The 21429-nt window shown below is 44.6% G+C and overlaps 1 protein-coding gene across 2 annotated transcripts; it reads left to right on the forward strand.

The window, feature by feature from the left end:
• Positions 1-1149: 1149 nt before the first annotated feature.
• On the forward strand, positions 1150-14323 carry DIRAS3 (DIRAS family GTPase 3). Of its 2 annotated transcripts, none has more exons than XM_082265596.1 (2): positions 1150-1252; positions 13475-14323. In XM_082265596.1, exon 2 carries the CDS (start codon positions 13569-13571, stop codon positions 14163-14165), a length of 597 nt encoding a protein of 198 aa, XP_082121722.1. In that variant the 5' UTR covers positions 1150-1252; positions 13475-13568; the 3' UTR covers positions 14166-14323. The 2 variants fall into 2 exon arrangements, with proteins under 2 accessions (XP_082121722.1, XP_082121721.1); XM_082265595.1 differs by lacking the exon at positions 1150-1252 and adding an exon at positions 13060-13147.
• The last annotated feature ends 7106 nt before the right edge of the window (positions 14324-21429 follow it).

Here is a 21429-nt window from a genome sequence, read left to right on the forward strand (position 1 = left end):
TTAGGGGTCTAGCTAGCGTAAGATTGCAGAGGTTTATCCAGTATGAGATTTGAGTGTTGTACCCAGAATGCGATTTCAGGGGTACAAGCAGCATGAGATTTCAGGGTTCATGCAGAATGACATTTGGGGGGAAGGGAGGTAATCCAGTATGAGATTTGGGGGGGGAGTGATTATCCAACATAACACTTTGGGGGTTCATGCAGCATGAGATTTTAGGGGTTTATACAGGAGAACCTTTCAGGGTTCCTGCAACATATTTCAGGAGTTAAAGCATGAAATTTAGGGAGTTCGTGCAGCATGGGATTTGGGAAATTTATCCAGCATGGATTTTCAGGGGTTCATGCAGCATGAAATTTGGTGGGTTTATCCAGCATGGGATTTTGGAAATGTATCCAGAATGAATTTTCAGGGGTTTATCCAGCATGGGATTTTGGAAATGTATCCAGCATGGGATTTTGGGGGTTTATTCGGCATGGGATTTTGGAAATTTATCCAGCATGGGATTTCGGGGGTTTATCCAGCATGGGGTTTTGGAAATGTATCCAGCATGGGATTTCGGGGTTTATCCGGCATGGGATTTCAGGGGGTTTATCCAGCATGGGATTTTGGGGGGTTTATCCGGCATGAGAAGGTCACCTTCAGGTTACTGGAAGCACAGTGCAGCTCCATCTCTGATTGCATTGCACAGAACAGGTGTCAGAGGCTGGCTCAGTCTTACTACCTCCACAATGAACACATGCTGGTAATGACACATGAATAGCAAACAGTCTGTGTGAGCAGCTTCTCCTCCAGAACCTCCCATGCCTTGTGTTTTCCACCAGCTCCAGGGCTGCATTAACCCCTGCATACCGCCATCTGCCAGCAAAGCCTCCCCTTCCACAATGCTCCAGTCCCCTCCAGCACCCATCTAGTTAAAGCTCATTCTCCCTCTGCAGCTGCATGAATGGGCTGTACCACTTGTGGAAAATATGAATGAAACATGGGGGGGATCCAGCCATTGACACCCACTCAGTACTGCTGCCTGCAGGTGCTGGGAAGGAGGCATTTCTCAGAAGAATGGCAGGTTGGCCTGTGCTACTCCCAATGACTCATTGGCTAGGTGATCAGAATCAAGTATAGTGGATGTAGCAGAGTCTTTTAATTCTTGCTCCCCCCACGCAATGGCTGCACTATGGGTCTGCCCCACCTTGGGTGTTTGTTGGATGCTGTAACACCCTGCAGATTGTATTTCCAGATTGACTGACCTGTGCAGGTAAGTGCTGCTGCATGGTGCCATGATTTGATGTGGGTGGATGGCTGGGTTAGGTAGTAGGGATGCTCCTTTAGGCTGCAAGGGGACCACATGGATGGAGCAAGCCCTGGCTGTCACTTAGAGGGATGCTCCAGTGTCACATGTGTGATCTCAGCTGTGATCTGCTTATTACACCCGCTGGGGGTCTTTGTGTCCTATGCCGGTCACCCGGGGTGCAACAACAGAAATATAAAAGCCGCAGTCCTGTCCTGATGCCCTTTGTCTATTCCCTTTGATGTGTGCAGAGTACATCAGGGTGACAGCTGTCTCATTTCCTGGCTTGATGTATCTCTATTTACTGATCAACTGCATCATAAAATTGTTATTTGTTGCCTTTGCACATAAACTGAGAAACACAGGGACATCCATCGCTGATCTCTGAAAATGACAACTGTTATTTTTAGAATAAAAAGAAAAAAAGTTAACCTATGCGCCTCTCAGAAAGGGTTCACCTTTAAAGTAGAACTCTAAGCAAACCGCTACTAATTTGAAATCTAGACCGTGAAAGAGCAGCACTGCTGAAGTCCTCACTCTGCTCTTTCCTCCTGTCAGTGAGTTCCCTAGTGTTAGACTGACCGCACTGCAATGCAGCGAAGCCTGGTTTGGCATAATGACCCTTCTTTCCCTTTATTGAGAACTCCAAGCAAATTGCTAAAGATATACTTGGATTAAAAGACCGTAAAAGAGCAGCAGCTGAAGTTTCAACTCTGCTCTTTCCTCCTGACAGTAAGTTTCCCAGTGTTAGACTGACAGAACTGCAATGCAGTGAAGCCTGGCTTGACATATCGACCCTTTTTATCCCAGGTTTTAGTCTGGTTGTGCAGGCAATTCCAGGAAGCTAAGATAATGGCAGCTTCAGGTACATATACTAGCCTAAGTACATTGAGGCTCGATTTACACTAGGGATGGACCGATTATCGGCAAAGCCGATATATCGAGGGCCGATATGCACTTTCCCCGATATATCAGAATCGGCCCTTGAGGTTACCGATATTTCAGGAAAGTGCTTGTACCAGAGTGATGCCTGCAGCTAGAGGCATCACCCCGGTACCGGCGTCCCTAACCGACGGTCGGCTGTCTTGTAATGACAACCGATGCGTCATTACAAGGAGTGGGAGGGGACGTCCCCCTCCCGCCGCCTTCTGCGGCTCGCCTGGGTCTCCCGTCCCACCGGGAGACCCGGGCAACCAGCCTGCAAGGCCGCTGAAGACCCGATCAAAGCCGCATTCGGTTTTGATCGGGTCTCCATGTAAAAACCCCGGAAGTGATGTCATGACATCACTTCCGGGTACTGGCGCCAAATTCAAAACAATTACAGCATTCAAAACAGCCAAACTTGGCGTTTTGAATGCTTTTAAGTGCAAATGAGGGCTTTGGGGTCCTTAAGACCCCCAGATCCCTCCACAACAGTACCTGTCAAGAAAAAAAAAAATAAAGAATTTTTTAAATGTACAAAAATATCGGCCGATACCGATATTCAATGGCCAAAATATCGGTATTGGTATTGGCTTTCAAAAAACGATATCGGTCGATTACTAATTTGCACTGTTCCATTTGCATGTTGGTGTAAATGGGCACATACTGTAGAGTTTCTCTCCTACTAAACTGGGTTGGGGGTTTGGCATTTTTGCCATGCACCACTGGAGTCCACGGTTCAAGCTCCCGGTCAGGACTCTATCAGCATGGCTTTTGCATGGTCTCCCTGGTTTCCTCCCACACTCCAAAGAAATGCTGATAGGTTAATTGGCTCCTGTGTAAAATTGGCCCTAGTATGATAGTGTACAGAGTGTGCCCAAGATGGTCAGCTCATTATCTCCTCCAACAGTAGATAAAGCGGTCCCTGGGGGAAAAGAGCTATAGAAATTGATCACAATGAAATACTTAAACCAGGCACATATGGGAGAATAGGATTTCCACTTGACATGTATTTTCATGTTAAACCAGGTGGTTGAGCTGCATTTTTACCATCCCATTCCCTCCTAATCTGCAAAGTCAGCCGGATGAGGTTGTACACATGTTATGGCCACAGCTCTTTGCTTTGCGGATGCAGAAAAAAATGATCCACCCCTGTCACATTCAGCTGGCAGTACTGCCCCTAAACATGACCCATTGAGGCGAATGGTGCCACACTGCATGAAATTGTGGCGTGGCATTTACCGGGTTGAAACTTCTGTGAAAAGGAATCAACCTGGTAAATAGAGGTGTTTCCTGCCTGGCAATGTAGCAGAGGTATGTAAATCACAAGACTAGTTGAACAGTGTTAGAAACATTTTAGCAGGTAATACAATTCACTTGCATGTGTTCATCTTTTGTTTTCAGCAGTTTACACAAGAGTTCTGCTTCAATTTGAGTGGTTTCCAAAAGCATGTTATAGGACAGTCCTACATCTCTTCTTCACCAATGATGCCTGAGCCCTCCTCCCCCCCCCCCCCCCCCCCGCCCGTATACAGGAAGGACTAGGCATGGGGCATTTGTCCTCCTGCACCAGTACTAATTAGAAATGCTGGGCTGGTGGTTTTGAATGAAGAACCTTCATCATTCAGACAATTATCAGTGTACACAAGGAAGGACTGGGCATGGGGGTATTTGTCCTCCCGGGCCAGTAGTAAGAAAATACTGATCAATGTGCACAGGAAAGGACTAGGCATGGATGCATTTTTCCTCCCAGGCCAGTACTTAGAAATGTTGGTCTGGTGGCCTTGAGTGGAGATACTTCATCACTGAGTCATTAATCAGTGTGCACAAGGAAGGACTGGCCATGGGGGTATTTGTCTTCCCAGGCAAGTACTAAGAAGATATGTTGGCCTGGTGGCCTTGAAAGAGATACGTTGTCCTTCAGACATTGCTCAGTGTACATAGAGAAAATGTGTTAGGCTGGTGGCCCAGAGTAGAGACATTTACCCATTCAGATATTCTTCAGGGAACACAAGGAAGGGCTGGGCCAGTACTTTTAAGATATGTTAGGATGGGGGCCATAAATGGAGATACTTTACCATTCAGACTCTGATCAATGTGCACAGGAAAGGACTAGACTTGGATGCATTTTTCTTCCCAGGCCAGCACTTAGAAATGTTGGTCTGGTGGCCTTGAGTGGAGATACTTCATCGCTGAGTCATTATTCAATGTACACATAGAAGGACCGCCATGGGGGTATTTGTCCTCCCGGGCAAGTATTAAGAAGATTTGTTGGGCTGGTGGCCTTGAAAGAGATACTTTGTCCTTCAGACATTGTTCAGTGTACATAGAGAAGATGTATTAGGCTGGTGGCCCTGAGTAGAGACATTTCCCCACTCAGATATTCTTCATTGAACACAGGGAAGACATGGGCCAGGACTTTTAAGATATGTTAGGACGGGGGCCCTGAATGGAGATACTTTACCGATCTGACTCTGATCAATGTGCACAGGAAAGGACTAGACTTGGATGCATTTTTCCTCCCAGGCCATTACTTAAAAATGTTGGTCTGGTGGCCCTGAGTGGCGATACTTCATTGCAGAGTCATTAATCAGTGTACACAGGGAAGGACTGGCCATAGGGGCATTTGCCCTCTCAAGCCAGTAGTAAGATATGTTGATCTGATGGCCCTGAGTGCAGATACTTCACTTTTCAGACACTTAGCAGTCAGTGACACACAGGGCTGAAACAAGGGGTGGGCAGGAGGGCCAGCTGCTCTAGGTACAGTGGAGCAAGTGGGCAGAGAATGGACATAGGTTACCAAACACATTCTATCGCATGCATTAACAGTGGGGGCGGTGGTGCACTCCCGCATTCTAACCTTGGGTGCTTGTCCTGGTACTGGTGACACATATGAGAATATATAGTTACCTGTTACCCATTTAGACCTGTGATCCCAACATCTGACAGAGGCAAGTCTTCCTTCACCAACTTCATTGCAGCGCTAAGATGTCATGTGATCAAATGCAGAGAGGTGCCAAGGCAGCTGATACAAGGGCCTGTGAAAAGGGGGACCAAAAAAACAAATTTTTTTTTTTTTTTTAAGAACACTCGCCATCAATGCAACACAATGACACAATTTTCATTGCCAATTGCCTCTAGCCAATAGAAATCCCTCTCTACTATAAAATGGTTATAGTTGGTTGCCCCCCATTCAGATCAGAGGTTCTGATTCTTCCTTTGCCTGTACCCCCAATGGGCCCTCTTGCGCTTAGCTACCATGAGCATTAGTGTAAGCTGCACTAGTTCAATGTCCAGCTATGAATTTGGAGGAGATTCGTTGCAGTAGAGTGGCTGGGGGGGGGGGGGGGTAAGCAAAAACGTGGAATCCCTTGTGAAATTTCTCTGCTTGGCCCGTTACTGCAGTGTCAGCAGAGATGAGGACTTTATTATTTATGAATGTGTAAATCAGCCTTCAGATGCCACAGGGATTTCTTAGAACTGTCAAAGGATTCAGAAAATGAAGTCCTATTTCCAAGAAAGGTTTAAGAGCTCAATTTCCCACCTGCTTCCTTACAATCATCATGCTTTTTATAGCCTGAAAACATTCTAGAAAGCCAGTCTGTGAAATGTCAGATCTGGTGAGTGCACTTCTACCACACTCTTCCCATTCCAACATTCCAAATCTATGGGTTTTGATATGGAACCCCCCTCTTTGTGAGACTTCCATTCTTTTGGGAGGGCAGTCCTATTCCAAAGCTATGAGCATTTGAGCCTTATCCAACAGAGATGAGTCACTTGGACTTTTTTTTTTGTTTTAGCTAAAGTAAGGAAGGATTTTCACCCCTGTTGAGCTTCTATTTATTCTGGTGGCCCTTGTCACTGGGGCTGAACAGGAAGTGAAAGTTACTTTCTTCCCAATGGGACATGGCAAATGGGAGATGGCAAAAAAAAGAAAAATATCGGATGATGGTGTTTCAATCCCCTTCTACTCTATACAAAATTAACCTAAAGCGACTTATAGTGGGACTGCGATATTGCTGCAGACAGATCGGACACTAACTGACACTTTTTGGGAACCAGTGACCCTAATACAGTGATCAGTGCTAAAAATATGCACTGTCACTGTACTAATGAGGGGTAAATATGTGTCTAGCCTGGGTTTTAGTGTAATGTGGGAGATGCTTTTACTAGTGGAAGGTGCTTTGCAGAAACACAGGATCCATGCCTTCTGTACTGACAGAACGATCTGCCTTGTTTACATAGACAGATTGCTGTTCTGGCTGTGTACTAAATGATCAGCGGGTGCTGGGACATAGAGTCAGCGGGACCCGCTGATCGGCTATGTAGAACTAAAGCGGGAGCGGGCCGCTGGCAGCGCATACTCGCGCCCACAATCTGGACGTGCAGGATTGTGTGTGTGTGTGTATGTGTGTGTGTGTGTATATGTATATATATATATATATATATATATATATATATATATATATATATATATATATATATATATATATATATATATATATATATATATATATTTCTGTGCAGCTGCCCTGTAGCAGTAAAACTGCTATAGGGTGGTCGGCAAGTGGTTAATGCAGAGAACGCTGTGCTGTTGTTATGACTCCCTTGTGCATGCGTGAGAGTGACATCATTGTGACCCAGCTATTCAAACTGCCAGGGAGTGTGAATCCAGAAGGAAAACCAGGGGAAGATAGATGGCCTGTTAATTGTTTACATTTTTTTTTTTTTTACATGAACTGTCAGGCATACACACCAAGGTGTAATGCCCCATACACACGTGCAGATTATCTGCAGACTTTTGTCTGCAGACTTACCAAAACCATATAATATGAGGTCAAACCTAAACACTTTCAATTTGTATGCAATCCGGCAGGTCCTTGCACTACATGGAAAAGGTAAGTCTGCAGATAATCTGCATGTGTGTACGGGGCATAAGAGTTGTGCAATGGGACAAAGTAAATCCTGTGGGCCACTGATAAGGCAGTACAGCCCACCCTCCTGAACTGGGCCCAAGCCCCATCAGTTCAAAAGGGGAGCCTGGGCACCTGCCAAACAGGAGGGCTGGCTGTACTGCTTATTGCTGATACTTGTGGATTCTCCTGCAGAGCTTCCGGCTTTAACTCCTTTTTCAGGGTTACGGGACCCTTGCAGAGCAGCCCTATTCACTTGAGTGGGCCTTGTTCAATTGGGGGGGGCTGTAATTTCTGCCATGGCTGCAAAGCATAGCATTGTGGCTGTAGCGTTTAGTAAAACCATCATTTCATATTTTTTTGGAGGGGGGCCCTGACACGTAGGCTGTATGGGACCCCGTCATTTTTAACAGCTGCCCCGCCTGTCCTCTGTGGCTGGACAGTGCAGAAGACTCCAGACCCAAAAGAGGACAACAACGAAGTGACGAGGGGGTCAGCAAGGATGTAGGTTTGCTGGAGAGGTCCCTCCAGAAGGCATGTACTTAAACATTATGGCAATTGGCAAGAGCTTCAGAGGCCCATTTTAACCACTTGCCAAACAGTCGCCGTATTTATACTGTGGCAGGTCGGCTCTGTCCCATGAAATTACGTACCTGTACATCACTAGTAGGGGAGCGAGCACCACGGGGGGGGGGGGGGGGGGGGAGGCGCCACTTGGCCACAGGAGGAGCCAATCAGCGGGTCCGGCGGACGCGATGTCCGCCAGGCACCCATGATCGCTCCCTGTGGAGACAGAACAGCAGTCTGCCGATATAAACACAGCAGACCGCTGTTCTGTCAGTGATGAACACAGGGATCCTGTGTTCCTCCTATTTAGGAACACATGTCTCTGTGTTCATGCAGCAAGTCCATCCCCCCACACAGTTAGAAAACACCCCCAGGGACACATTCAACCCTTTGATCGCCCCTGGTGTTAACCCCTTCCCTGCCAGTGTCATTATCACAGTAACCGTGCATATTTATTAGCACTGATTACTGTAGTAATGTCACTGCCCCCCCCCCCCCCCCCCCCAAAGTGTCAAAAATGTCAGTTAGGTTTCTGATCTGTCCACTGCAATGTCGCAGTGCCGCTAAAAATTGCTAAACGCCGCCATTACTAGTAAAAAAAATAAATAGAAATGCCTAGTTTGTAGACGCGATAACTTTTGCACAAACCAATCAATATACACTTATTGGGATTTTGCTTTTTTTTTTTTACCAAAAACGTAGCAAAATACATATTGGCCTATAATTGATGAAAGAAAATTAGATTTTTAAGTAATATATAAATATATATATATAATTTTTTTTTTTTCCCAGAATTGTCGCTCCTTTTTTTTTTTTTTTTTTGTTTTTTTTTTTTGTTTATAGCGCAGAGGTGATCAAATACCACCAAAAGAAATCTATATTTGTGGGAAAATGGGCAATTTTATTTGGGTAGAGCGTCGCATGACTGCGCAATTGTCAGTTAAAGTAACGCAGTGCCGTATTGCAAAAAATGGCCTGGTCATTAAGGGGGTAAAACCTTCTGGTCCCGAAGTGGTTAACTAAAGTTCAACTTTTTGAAAAAAAAAAATAAAAAATTTGCATTTATTAACTCCATTGCATTATGCCAAAATCTTCTGATTTTTCTTTCACCGAACTTTGAGGGGAAGTAGAACTCTCAATTTACAGTGTCTTGAAAATTTTTTCCACATTTTGTCACGTTACAACTAAAAACGTAAATGTATTTTTTTTGGTATTTTATGTGATAGACCGACACAAAGTGGCACCTCATTGTGAAGTGGAAGGAAAATGATAAATGGTTTTCAAAACAATGTGGCGTGCATTTGTATTCACCCCCCTGAGTCAATACTTTGTAGAACCACCATTCCCTGCAATTACAGCTGTAAGTCTTTTTTGGGATGTCTCTACCAGCTTTTTACATCTAGAGTGAAATTTTTGCCCATTCTTCTTTGCAAAATAGCTCAAGCTCTGTCAGATTGGATGAAGAGCGTCTGTGAACAGCAATTTTCAGGTCTTGCCACAGATTCTCAATTGGATTTAGGTCTGGACTGTGACTGGGTCATTCGAACACATGAATATGCTTTGATGTAAACCATTCCATTGTAGCTCTGGCTGTATGTTTAGGGTCGTTGTCCTGGTGGAAGGTGAACCTCCGCCCCAGTCTCAAGTCTTTTTCAGACTCTAAAGCCCCGTACACGCGATCAGATTATCGAACGATCTGTTGTCTGTTTTTTGTGGCATGCTAGTCTGATGTGGAAAGTGAAGAGGTTATTTTCATACGAATTTTCCCGTACGACAGAATTCTACTTCAGAAGCGATGTCATGTGTTGGATTGTTTTGTATGTGTTCTTTCGTCTCTGAGCATGCCTAGTCTTGCTCTTAAGTTTTTTTCCGACGAAATCTGTACTAATGAGACGAAAATCGGACGTTGTATTACGGACACCAAAAATTTTATAGCCTACACATCAGGAGTTTGTCAGCCGAAAAGTCGGGAGTTGGCTGTCGAAAGCACCATACTAACAATCTGAAAAAATCAGCAGATCGGTCGTCGGACGAAATTTCCCTTCAGATTTTCTTATCGTGTGTACGGGGCTTTACAGGTGTTTGAGAACCTTAGGAACACACCAGACAGGTCAGGAATAAAGTTGTGGAGAAGTTTTAAAACAGGGTTAGGTTATAAGAAGCTCTGTGTAGCACCCTCCTAGATAGGTGCTAGGCAGATGAAATCTAGTTTGCTCTGTCTACTTATCAGGGGAGCCTGATTATTAATTATGCCTGTTACATGTGTCCATGCGTGATTCATCTAGTCTGAGGGAGTTTCCCCACTGTCCAATAGGGAGGCCTGTTGGACAGTGGAAGAAACCCAGCCAGTGACACACATTCTTTTGTAGCTGTCCCAGTGTGTTGGCACAGACAGTGGTGCATCCTGGGATAGGCTATAAAATCCAAGGGCACATATGACAGGGTGTCTTTGGGCGGGAAGCCAGGTCCCAGAAGGAGGGTGACGTTTGTCTCTCCTGCTGCTGCTGTGGATGGTGGTCACAGGCGGTCGGCCTTGTGAGCCAGGAGTGTGGAGCTGAGCCAGGAGGTCCATGAAAGCTGACGAGTGGAGTTGGAGGCAGAGCAACCTTGGGAAAAACAGTGTCCTTGAGTATCGGGAAGCTTGCCTGGGGTCTGCCCAGGAAGGGAACCACTCCAGTGGACGGGTTGTCAGCACACACAGGAAAGGGGGTGCCAAGTTAGAGCTCTGAAGAGTAATTTAAGCACGAACATTTGATCTATCTTCACTTCAGTGGCAGGATGAAGCAGCGGCCTTGCCGGATTCTATAGTCAGTTGTCCTCACCATTGTGAATAGTTGTCAGTTGGGAGTATCCCACTCATCCCTTCTCCTATCAAAGTTCTCAATAAAACTACAAAACCAACACCCCCTCGATTGATTATTGACTGACCCAAGAACTTTCATTGCTGTTTATCTGCTGTCAGTTGCTATCTGCTGTCAGTTGCTAAGGGTAACCCAGGGGAATCCAGAAAGTGTAATTCTCAGCTGTTCTCTAGGGGGCAGTGCTACATCTGCAAAGAAGAATGGGTAAAAATGTCACTTTCTAGAAGTGTAAAGCTGGTAGAGACATCCCCAAAAAGACTTGCAGCTGTAATTGCAGTGAAAGGCAGTTCTACAAAGTATTGACTTGGGGGGTGAATACAAACGCACGCTACACTTTTCACATTTATTTTAAAAACATTTTAAAAACCATTTATCATTTTCCTTCCACTTCACAATTATGTGCCACTTTGTGTTGGGTCTATCACAGTGATGGTTAACCTTGACACCCCAGATGTTTTGGAACTACATTTTCCATGATGCTCAACTATACTGCAGAGTGCATGAGCATCATGGAAAATGTAGTTCCAAAACATCTGCGGTGCCAAGGTTCACCATCACTGGTCTATCACATAAAATCCCAATAAAATACATTTACATTTTTGGTTGTAACATGACAAAAATGTGGAAAATTTCAAGGGGTGCCACTTCCAGTACGAGGTTACAGACCTCCATACTCTGAAATACTTTATATACCGGATTGATACTTGCATCCTACACCGCATGACCTCTAGCCATGCAAATACTCACCTATAACAGGTACACAATACCTGCTTATACACCTGTGTAAGGACCTCTTCTGGATCATTGTGGCGCTCATGGGCTCTCAGCACGTACGCCATTCTTTACTCTTCTATTTACTTACCCATTAGATTATGGTTATTGGAAACCAGGCAGTTCCTCCTCATCGGTATACTTACCGTTTTAAAGTGGAGTTCCACCCTATTTTTATACTTACCTCCATCTTCTCGCTCCGGGTCACCTGAAAAAGAAATGGATAATCGCATATTTTTTTTTTTTTTACTTACCTCGTAGCGAAGAAAATATACTTACCTTACTTCCTTCTTCCTCCTTCCTCGGCCGCGGCCCGTCGTCACTTCCTGGCTCTGCAATGATTCCTGGGAGCTGGACGTCATAGCTCCCAGGAATCATTGCGCCTGCACCGGCCCCGACGTCAGTTCCGGGTCGCGCGCGCCATCCCCTTCTAAACAGCTTCTGGGCATGCCCAGAAGCTGTGGAGGGGTGACGCGCGCGACCCGGAAGTGACGTCGGGGCCGGCGCAGAGCATCGTGGGACCACAGAAGGCGGAAGAAGACACCGAAGGGGACGCGCTGGCTTCAAGCTGCCCACATCTGAGATGGCAGCGCTGGACAAGACGTTTGCAAGGTAAGTATTTCGTCTTGCAGGTAAGTGCAACCCGGGACAGATCAGAGGCTAGCCATTGTGGAATGTACTAGCCCTGACTGTCCCGGGGGTATTAAAAAAAAAAAAAATCCAGGGTGGGACTCCGCTTTAATTTACAGCCCATCTCTCCCTATACGAAGACTCCCTAGGGCACAATTCGTGTTCTGAACTTTGTTTGACCCCTGAAGAAGGGTATTCAACCGAAACGCGTAGGGTCCTGTCCGTTTCTCCTCACCATCTGTACCTGAGAGTCTTCTATGCTGAGGATGGTCTGTTTTTGCATGCAATTTTAACCTGTTATGTATGCCCAGTTGTAACTGGTTGTATCATTAACTTTTCGCATACTTATCTTTTTTCTTGTGTGTATAAATAAGGTTTTGATTATTTTACTACTCAGTTGTACATTTTTCTTAGTGTTTAGTGGCATTCACAGTCTCAAACAATTGGGGTTATCCTCCTTGTCTCAATTTCAAGGGGTGTGAATACTTTTTCAAAGCACTGTAAGGCTCCATGTACACGGGACGCTGGAAATGGCCGTTTAGGAGCAGTTGGGCGTTTTTTTCAGAAGCCCCTGAACCCATCTACATTTTATCTTATCTGTCCATGTACACAGGGTCGTTTACAGTCATTTGCAGGCAGCTGCGTTCAGGGACTTTTTTTAGAACGCAATTATTTGCGTTCGAACGTGTGTTTCCCGGCGTTACAAACGCGTCTGAACGCCATGACCCGCGTTTAGTGTTCGCGTTTTTCCATTTTAAAGGGGAATAATTTTTTTGGCCTCTAGGAACGGTTCTAAAAGCAAAAAACGCGACCGAACGGACGTTTCAGACGTCCTAAAAATTCCAGCATTCAAAGGGACTTTTAACAACGTCCCGTGTACATGGAGCCTAAGTCATCCCTGATCAGGACAGCAGATGCTCTTTGTATAGTGACCAGCTTTAATGGCTCATAAACTCTGCTACGTACCAGTTATCAAATGCAAAGGATGGGCTAGATGTAAAAGGATAGAGGAAAAAAAGTCTGGTACATCCACTAGATGGCAAAATAATCTAATCTTGAAGGCAGCATTCAAAACCAATAATACAAAAAAAAAAAAAAAGGGAGGGAGCTTCTGATTTCATCTGCAGCTGAGCCGTCTGAGAGCGACATAGTAATCAGACCGCAGGAAGGGCTGAAACAAAGCGGAGTGCTCAGGCAAGGTAAGGTGTGAGCGTGTGAGTGTATATATGGATATATGTGTGTATCTTATCGTGTCCATCCCATAAAGTGATGCTCTGACCGAGAGCCAGAATGATGCAGTTAGGTCGTTATCTGGACCAGTATCATCCTGGCTCCGGCACTTCCTAGCACTTTGTAGCCTACTGCCAGCTTGGGGATCCTGACGTAGCGACAATATCCAGCAACAATAACGTTCTGCAACTGATGCACTAACAATTATACCGTAGCTTGTATTTTTGTTGGACTCGAACAAAGTGTTTGCACGGCACTGAAATGTTTTTTGTCTTTTTTTAATATTTCCTCAACAGGTGCCTGCTCCATCCCGGCATGTAATTTCTCCTTGCCCTTGCATTCAAGACGGAATCCTTCTGAGCCCGTAACACAAGATCCTCGAAAGGAAAGATGCCGGAACAAAGCAACGACTATCGGGTGGTGGTGTTTGGGGCGGCGGGAGTCGGGAAAAGTTCTCTGGTGCTCAGATTTGTTAGAGGGACTTTCAGAGAGACCTACATCCCGACTATCGAAGATACCTACAGACAGGTCATCAGCTGCGATAAGAACATCTGCACGCTGCAGATCACCGACACGACGGGGAGCCACCAGTTCCCAGCCATGCAGCGGTTGTCCATCTCCAAAGGCCACGCTTTCATCCTGGTCTACTCGGTTAGCAGTAAGCAGTCCATGGCAGAGCTTCAGCCAATCTACGAACAGATCTGCCACATCAAAGGAGACACTCAGAACATTCCCATCATGCTGGTCGGAAACAAGAGTGATGAGGCTCTACGGGAGGTCCAGACCAGCGAAGGGGAGAGTTTGGCCAACAAGTGGAAGTGCTCTTTCATGGAAACCTCGGCCAAGCTTAACTACAATGTACAGGAGCTGTTCCAAGAACTTTTAAACTTGGAGAAGAGACGAACTGTAAGTCTTCAGGTGGGTGGGAAGAAGTCCAAACAGCAAAAGAAGAAGGAAAAGCTCAAAGGGAAATGCTCCATCATGTGAACTGGACCTCAAGCCAACAAACTGGGGCATTCCACTGTCTGATGGACATCAAACCTGAAGGTGTCAAGTTCTAGGTTGGACTGCCATTTGTTTTTTTGTTTTGTTTTTTTGGAAAAAGTGGTGCCAAGATTCTATGGCATCGTGGTTATCATCAAAACCATTTTCAGCTACAGTTTTTTTTTTTTTTTTTTTTTTAAGGCAAGCTCTCTGCATGCTCTGCCACCTCCATTTTGCATTCTGAACACATTTGCGCATCAGGATGCTCATTCGCCAGAAGAAGGGAACCAAGTTTTCGGCTGTTTCTGTATTTGTGATTATTTTGGGAGATGTTTTAACGGCAAATTGCACAAACTTGAAGTTTTTGTGTAATATTTGCATGTCAGGATACTGGGGTTATGAAATGAAAGTGCTGCTGTAAATTAAATATTGACTTTATGTGCATTTTTTTTTTTTTTTTTTTTTTTTTTTTTTTGGGGGGGGGGGGGGGTCATTCATTGATGGCTATATAAGAGAGTTTGCAAATTTGAACCTCAAGTGGAGCCACAAAAACGTTTCATTATGCATTTGGAGGTCACAGATTAAAGGTGGAACTGCTAGTAAAGTTTAACTTCAGCCAACTTGTCCAGCTTTTGTTTTTCTTTTTTTTTTTTATAAAGTGTGAAAGGGTTAGAACCTCTGATCAGGTTTTTATTGTGGTCTGTACTCTACTTACCCTTACTTTTGGTTCCAGTGAGTTGGGTCTAGGACAGGAAGTGAGGGGAAATTTCCCCCCAATGGTTGCCCAGTCAAGAAACAAAAAGGAAAACTGGCAGTGTGGAAATGTTTTTATTTATTTATTTTTTGGATTATAGTAGGAAGGGTTGGAACCAGTGCCAGGTTTTTTTTTTTTTTGTTTTAAACTGTTTTAACCTCTTGGGGGAAACTCCGCCCTCACCTCCTGTCCTGGTTATCCAACTCACTGGAATCAAAATGGGGGGGGGGGTTAAGTAGAATACAGACCACAAAAAAAAAAAAAGTTTTTTTTCTTATTGTGGTCTGTACTCTGGTTGCAGTCAGTTGAGTCACTAGGACAGGAAATGAGGAGAAATTTCCCCCAATGGTTATCCGGAAAAAACAAAAAAAAAAAAAACTGGCAGTGGTTCCAACCCTTCCTACTTCAAAAGAATAAATAAATAAATATTTGGAAATGTACTTGAAAGTTCTAGAACAATCGCACACTCTCATTTAACATAAAACTGTATTTTGTTCTAAAAATGGTAAAGTTTTGTTTTAAAGTGCATGTACATCTAAAATTTTAAATTTTTTAGAATTGGAAGAAGAGTAGAGGGTAAACCTCCCCACCCCCCCCCTTTTTTTTTTTTTGGGTTGTCTGTGTCCTATTGGGGAGAATTGCCCTTCCTTTCCTCAAGATGCAACAGAAAGTAAGGGGAAATCTCGGAGGGGAATACATCTTACAGACAGTTGTCACCAAAACAGGTGTCCCCCATTGGACAATTTCCCCTCACCTCTTATGGCGCTTTTCCACTGCATGGAACCGAACGGCTCGGCTCGCTTTTGTGCTTTTCCACCACATGGTATGGTGTTGGAACGGTTCGGTACGGTACGGCGGCGCTTTTCCACTACATGGAACCGAACGGTACGGCTTGCTTAAATGGTACCACCTCGGTTGTGGTTCCAAGAGGGCCGTACCGGTACCATATCCCACAATCCTTTGCATGCAGCCTTGACTGTTTGTCACTACTAGCCACTGATTGGTCAGAGAATCATTGTTATCCCACCCACTTACTACTTTAGTGGAAAAGCAAACCGTACCAAACCGTACCATGCAGTGGAAAACCAAACCGAGCCAAGCAGGGCCGAGTGGAGCCGAGCCGGTACTTGCAGTGGAAAAGTGCCATTAGTCAGGTGATCCTGGTTTCCCATCACTTACTGTCTTGATGACAATGGTCACCAGGATAAATAGGGTGACTCTACCCAGCAGGGACACAGATCGCAAATCAAGATCTAACCCTTCACCAATCAATCTACAAGATACCCGCTATTAGATTGATTACCCCAGTGGCTGGTGAAAACGCGCTTCGTGAGCAATGATAGTTGTTAAAAGTTTAAAATGGAGTGTAGATTCACTTTAAAGCAGAACTCCGGGGGGAGGGAAATGTCAAAACTAACCGTGTAGTGGGGCTCCCCCCACACTGTGAGGATTAAATTTTCATTTTTTTTGTATTCCTCCCACCATGTTTCTTGTGCTGAGTAATCCACCTTCACTTTGTGCCTACTGTATACACCACTGAATGCTATTTTTGTTTTAAGTTATTTATTTATTATTTTTTGTGGATGTACTTTTTTGTTGCTTTTAACAAAAAATTCAATAAAAAAAAAAAAAAAAAAAAAAAAAGCATTTTTACTTGCCTTACTCCTCGCTCCCCCAGCAACTGGTGCTCTCCCTTTCCTTACAATACTACTAGTTGTGGACGGGCCCACGGCGCCAACCGTCGGTTCTGTATCATATGTGATGTCAGCATAACTGAATCAGTGCTCAAGAGAACTTTAATGGTACCCTAGACCAGGGCTCAAAATTTCAAGTCCTGAGCTACTAGCCAGGCCTTAAGAGTTACTCGCCACCAGTTGCCCCACCCAACCTTACCCTGCCCCGCCTATTGTTCCACCCCTAAACACGCCCTCTTAAATTATCTCATTAAGTAACACTGTTAAATGTTGTATGCAGAATTAGGTTACAAAAATAAATATTAACAACAACTTTAACATTAATAATATAAAGTATATTTCATTAATTTGACTGTGATAAATAAAATAAGGATATAATACGATTGGCTACTATAGGCACTGTACATATCATTACTGCCTTGTTAAGTAAATATGCGCTACATACAGACTGCAGGGTTGAGGTGTGCCAACGTATACTCCACAAACGGCTTAAAACATCCCAGTGCCAGGTTCCAAAAGGGCCATTTTGGAACCTGGCACTGGGATGTTTTAAGCCGTTCGCAATACCTATTGACTTTTTTTTATGTTTACATACAGTATTTCATGTTTTTTTCACTATTGTCACACATGCACGGTCACTTTAATTGTTTATAATAAAATTTAGATCCACATGTGTGCTATAGTCAAAATTTGCTCATAACTATTGGAACATCGTGCCTTTTCCGAAAAAAAGAAAATCTTTTTTGTCTGTATGAGGGGTTTTAGCGCTGCACACATTATTGTTTTCTAATTCTATGCATGTTGCATTGCATGTAGGCTGTTACCCGAAGTCTCTCTCGCTGCCGACTCTTCTTCCTCCTCCTCGTTGCCCTGGGACGCACATTTTCTCTGCCGCCTCAAGTCCGGAATGTCAGTGAGAAGAGAATCCACGGGGCTGTGCTGGAAACTACACTTCCCAGCGTGCAGCGCGGCTCACAGAGCGCTCCATAGAGATGACTGGGGAGGCGGCTTGTGCGGCTTGTCTAAGACCAAGCAGACCCGCCCCCCACTCTAGCCAAGCCGAGCGGATCTGCCACCAGCTGTGCTGGAAACTACACTTCCCAGCATGCAGCGTGGCTCACAGAGCGCTCCATAGAGATGACTCGGGAGGTGGCTCATGCGGCTTGTCTAAAGCCGAGCAGACCCGCCCCCACTCTAGCCAAGCCGAGCGTATACGCCACCACCTAAGCCAAGCTGAAACAGTCGCCCTCAAATAAATTCCACTCGCCAAATACGAGCAGGCGAGTGGAAATTTTGAGGGCTGCTGTAACTGAATAAAGTGTGAGCTTGAGTTTGGCATCAATTTGTTATTGTATCTAAATCTGCAAGTCCATCCAACATGCCCCCTGTGCTCCTTCATCCAGAGTGGGGGCACTATAATACAGGAGATGTGTTATTGGCCAGATCACCAGGTGAAAACAGAGGGAAAAAAAGACTATAAAAAGAAAACTAATACAGCCACCACATCTGATTGTTAGGGTCCTTTCACACGGCCGCTCCGTGTGTCCGCAAATCATCCAATCCGTTTGCGGATGATTTGCGGACATAATGTAAGTGAATGGCACTGCGGGTGTCAGCAGAATACCATCCGCTGACACCCGATTTTCCTCCTGTCAGTTCTGTTCCGTTTTTACGAACGGAACAGAACCCTATTTTTTCCTTCCGTGTAAAAAATGGAAAGGAAGGAAAATCGGATGTCAGCGGTGTCATCCGCTGACATCCGCAGTGCCATAGACATACATTATGTCCGCATATCATCCGCAAACGGATGGGATGATATGCGGGCACACGGAGCGGATGACAGAAATGTCATCCGCTCCGTGGAAAAAAAAAGTCCCGCAGCGGACCTTTCACACGGAGCGGCCGTGTGAAAGGAGCCTTAAGCTGCAATATACTACGTTTTTGTTTTGTTTTTCTGGCTCATTCCTCCCTCAGACATCTTTTTTCTGGCCGTCTGGGATCCAAGAACTGCGGCGGAATGATACCAGGACCCTTATGGATTCCGCACCACTGTCTGGCACTCCACATTGAACAGAGTGGCCAAGCTTGTAGTCGCATGACCACATAGAAAAAAGGTTTACAAAAATGATTTTCATTAGAAATCATGAAGGGCTCCATTCACGTAGCGGTATCTACCGCTTTAAGAAATGTGGTAAAATACCGCTTAGCATTTTTCAAAGTTTTCTGGCATTAACAAAAAAAAGAAAATGCTTCTAAAATACTGCATTATATGTAGTTTTTAAATGATGATTTAATTTATTAAGGGAAAAAATCTGTCCAAACCTGCCTGGCCCTTTGTGAAAAAGTAATTGCCCCCTAAACCTAATAACTGGTTGTGCCACCCTTGGTGGCAATAACTGCAATCAAGTGCTTGCGATAATTGGCAATGAGTCTTTTTAAGCGCTGTGGAGGAATTTTGGCCCACTCTTTTTTACAGAATTGGTTTAATTCAGACACATTGGAGGGTTTTCCAGCATGAAAGGCCTGTTTAAGGTCATTCCACAGCATTTCAATTGGATTTAAGTCCGGACTTTGACTAGGCCACTCCAAAACCTTAATTTTATTTATTTATTTTTTTGAGCCATTCAGAGGTGGACTTGCTGGTGTGTTTCGAATCATTGTCCTGCTGCATAACCCAAGTACGCTTGGGATCAGGAACTGATGGCCGAACATTCTCCTTCAGGATTTTCTGGTAGAGCGCAGAATTCATTGTTCCATCAATTATGGCAAGTCGTCCAGGTCCTGAAGATGCAAAGCAGCCCCAGACCATCACACTACCCCCACCATGTCTGACTGTTGGTATGATGTTCTTTTTATGAAATGTAAAAAAGAAAAAAAAGGGGGAAAATCGGACTATATAGGCCAAACATGGAGAGTATGAGAGCCGGTTCACACTAATCCGACTTGGTCGCCTGACAAGTAGCGCTCCATGCTGTGTAATGGAACCGTTCTAATCAGAGCGACTCAAGTCGCTCCGACTTAGAAAAAGGTTCCTGCACTATTTTTGGGCGAAGTCGGAGCGACTTGCATTGACTTCTATTATGAAAATATCCGTGTAAACACAGCCAATACCCCTATATATAGATATATGCCAAAAAATAGAAAAGATGGGGCTTTACAGGCTAAACGGGAGGAAAAGGATCCGTACCAACACAATGTATTAAAAAATAATTTTATTGTACATATTTAAAGTACATGGGAACAATTCCCATATATACAGTAAAAAGCATCACAAATGTAGAATCACATTGTAGAAATACTTCCCAATACGGGAATGCTGATAACTTCTATCAGATGATGACGTGAGGTCTCTGTTGGAACACGGTCTTAGGGTCCCCAGCAAGCCGACGCGTTTCGCACAAGGCTTCCTCAGGGCCAGAGAGACCAAGACAGACCGATATCTCAGATGCGATTCAGGCGGTGGCAGGCAGAACAACAAGCAAGAAGATAATACTAATCCAAAATCAATGTTGATAAGAGTATTATACGCTTGCCCAGCGAAGTAATTCTAAAACTTCAGTGGAAGAACATATAGAGGTGCATATTCGTGTCCATGATCAGGGCCAATAGACTACTTCATATACTGTAATAATGGCATACGACCGGAATATACAGGAGCATCCTGGGAGGCAAGGTAACATAAAATCCTATGTATCAAAAGCTGCAAATCGCATATATGATATATATGGCAGGTCACAACTGCTGTAGATCACAGATAGGCGCTGGGCAGCAATAAGCCTGCAATTATGTATCAAACATGAGGCAGGTAGCACGTATATTGACTCAAATACTCATAAAGATGCTGGGCGACAATAATCCTGCAGCATGTCCTCAGTGCGTGTGCCTATTATGAAAAGTCGTTTGTAAGCCGCGATGAAGTCGTGCTGCATGGGCGACTGCAAAGTCGCCCAAAGTTGGGGGCGACTTTGAGTCGGATTAGTGTGAATCGGCTCTGAATCATATCTAAAAATTATGAAATGATGTTGTACATACCATTAAAAAGAGAATAGAACACACACACGTATCTCAATTAAAAACAATGGTATCAGTGTGCTAATGGCTGAAATGAACCATATAGATGTGACACAACAATGATTGTTGACAGTATTTTATAGATAATATAGTTGATCACAGGTCCTCGTATCAACGTGTTTTCCCAGAACAGCTTCATCAGGACAAATGAAAACATCACAACAAATATCTCAGCGCCACAGCACCCATGCACAACTGATCACCGGGTGGGCACTGAAGCACATACAGGAGCCCAACAGACCATGGAGTGTATATGGTAGGTCTATAGGTATGTCTATTTAGTAATTCCTCATCTATAGGACTGCATACATCAGAACTGTGGCCCTGATCAAGGGTTAGGATATACAGGTGCATCTCATAAAATTAGAATATCTTTAAAAAGGTAATTTCTCTATCGCTCATTGACAGACGTAGTCCTCGGTGATACAGCACCTTCGGGTTATGTTGCCTCCACAGGAGCAGGACTAGACAGGAAATAAAAATGCTCTGGCCACACCCCAGGGGCAGTCCCCGAGAGTATATCCTCTCTCTCTCCGCCACAGCAAATCAGTTTTTTTCTGTCTAGTCAGGAGTAAGGACCTAGATACCTTGCTGGGATCTTCGGTCCTGGCAAGATTTTTTTCTTAAAAAGATTTTTTAGACAGCTTTTTTTCTCCAGTGTTCCTGTGAGATCTTCAAGCAAGAAAGCTGAACTGGGCGACGGGCTGGATGTTGAGATCCGGTGGTCACCCCAGTTCAGCCTACGAGC

Source organism: Pelophylax lessonae, assembly GCF_965119305.1.
Source record: "Pelophylax lessonae genome assembly, chromosome: 8".
Classification (NCBI taxonomy): Eukaryota; Metazoa; Chordata; class Amphibia; order Anura; family Ranidae; genus Pelophylax; species Pelophylax lessonae.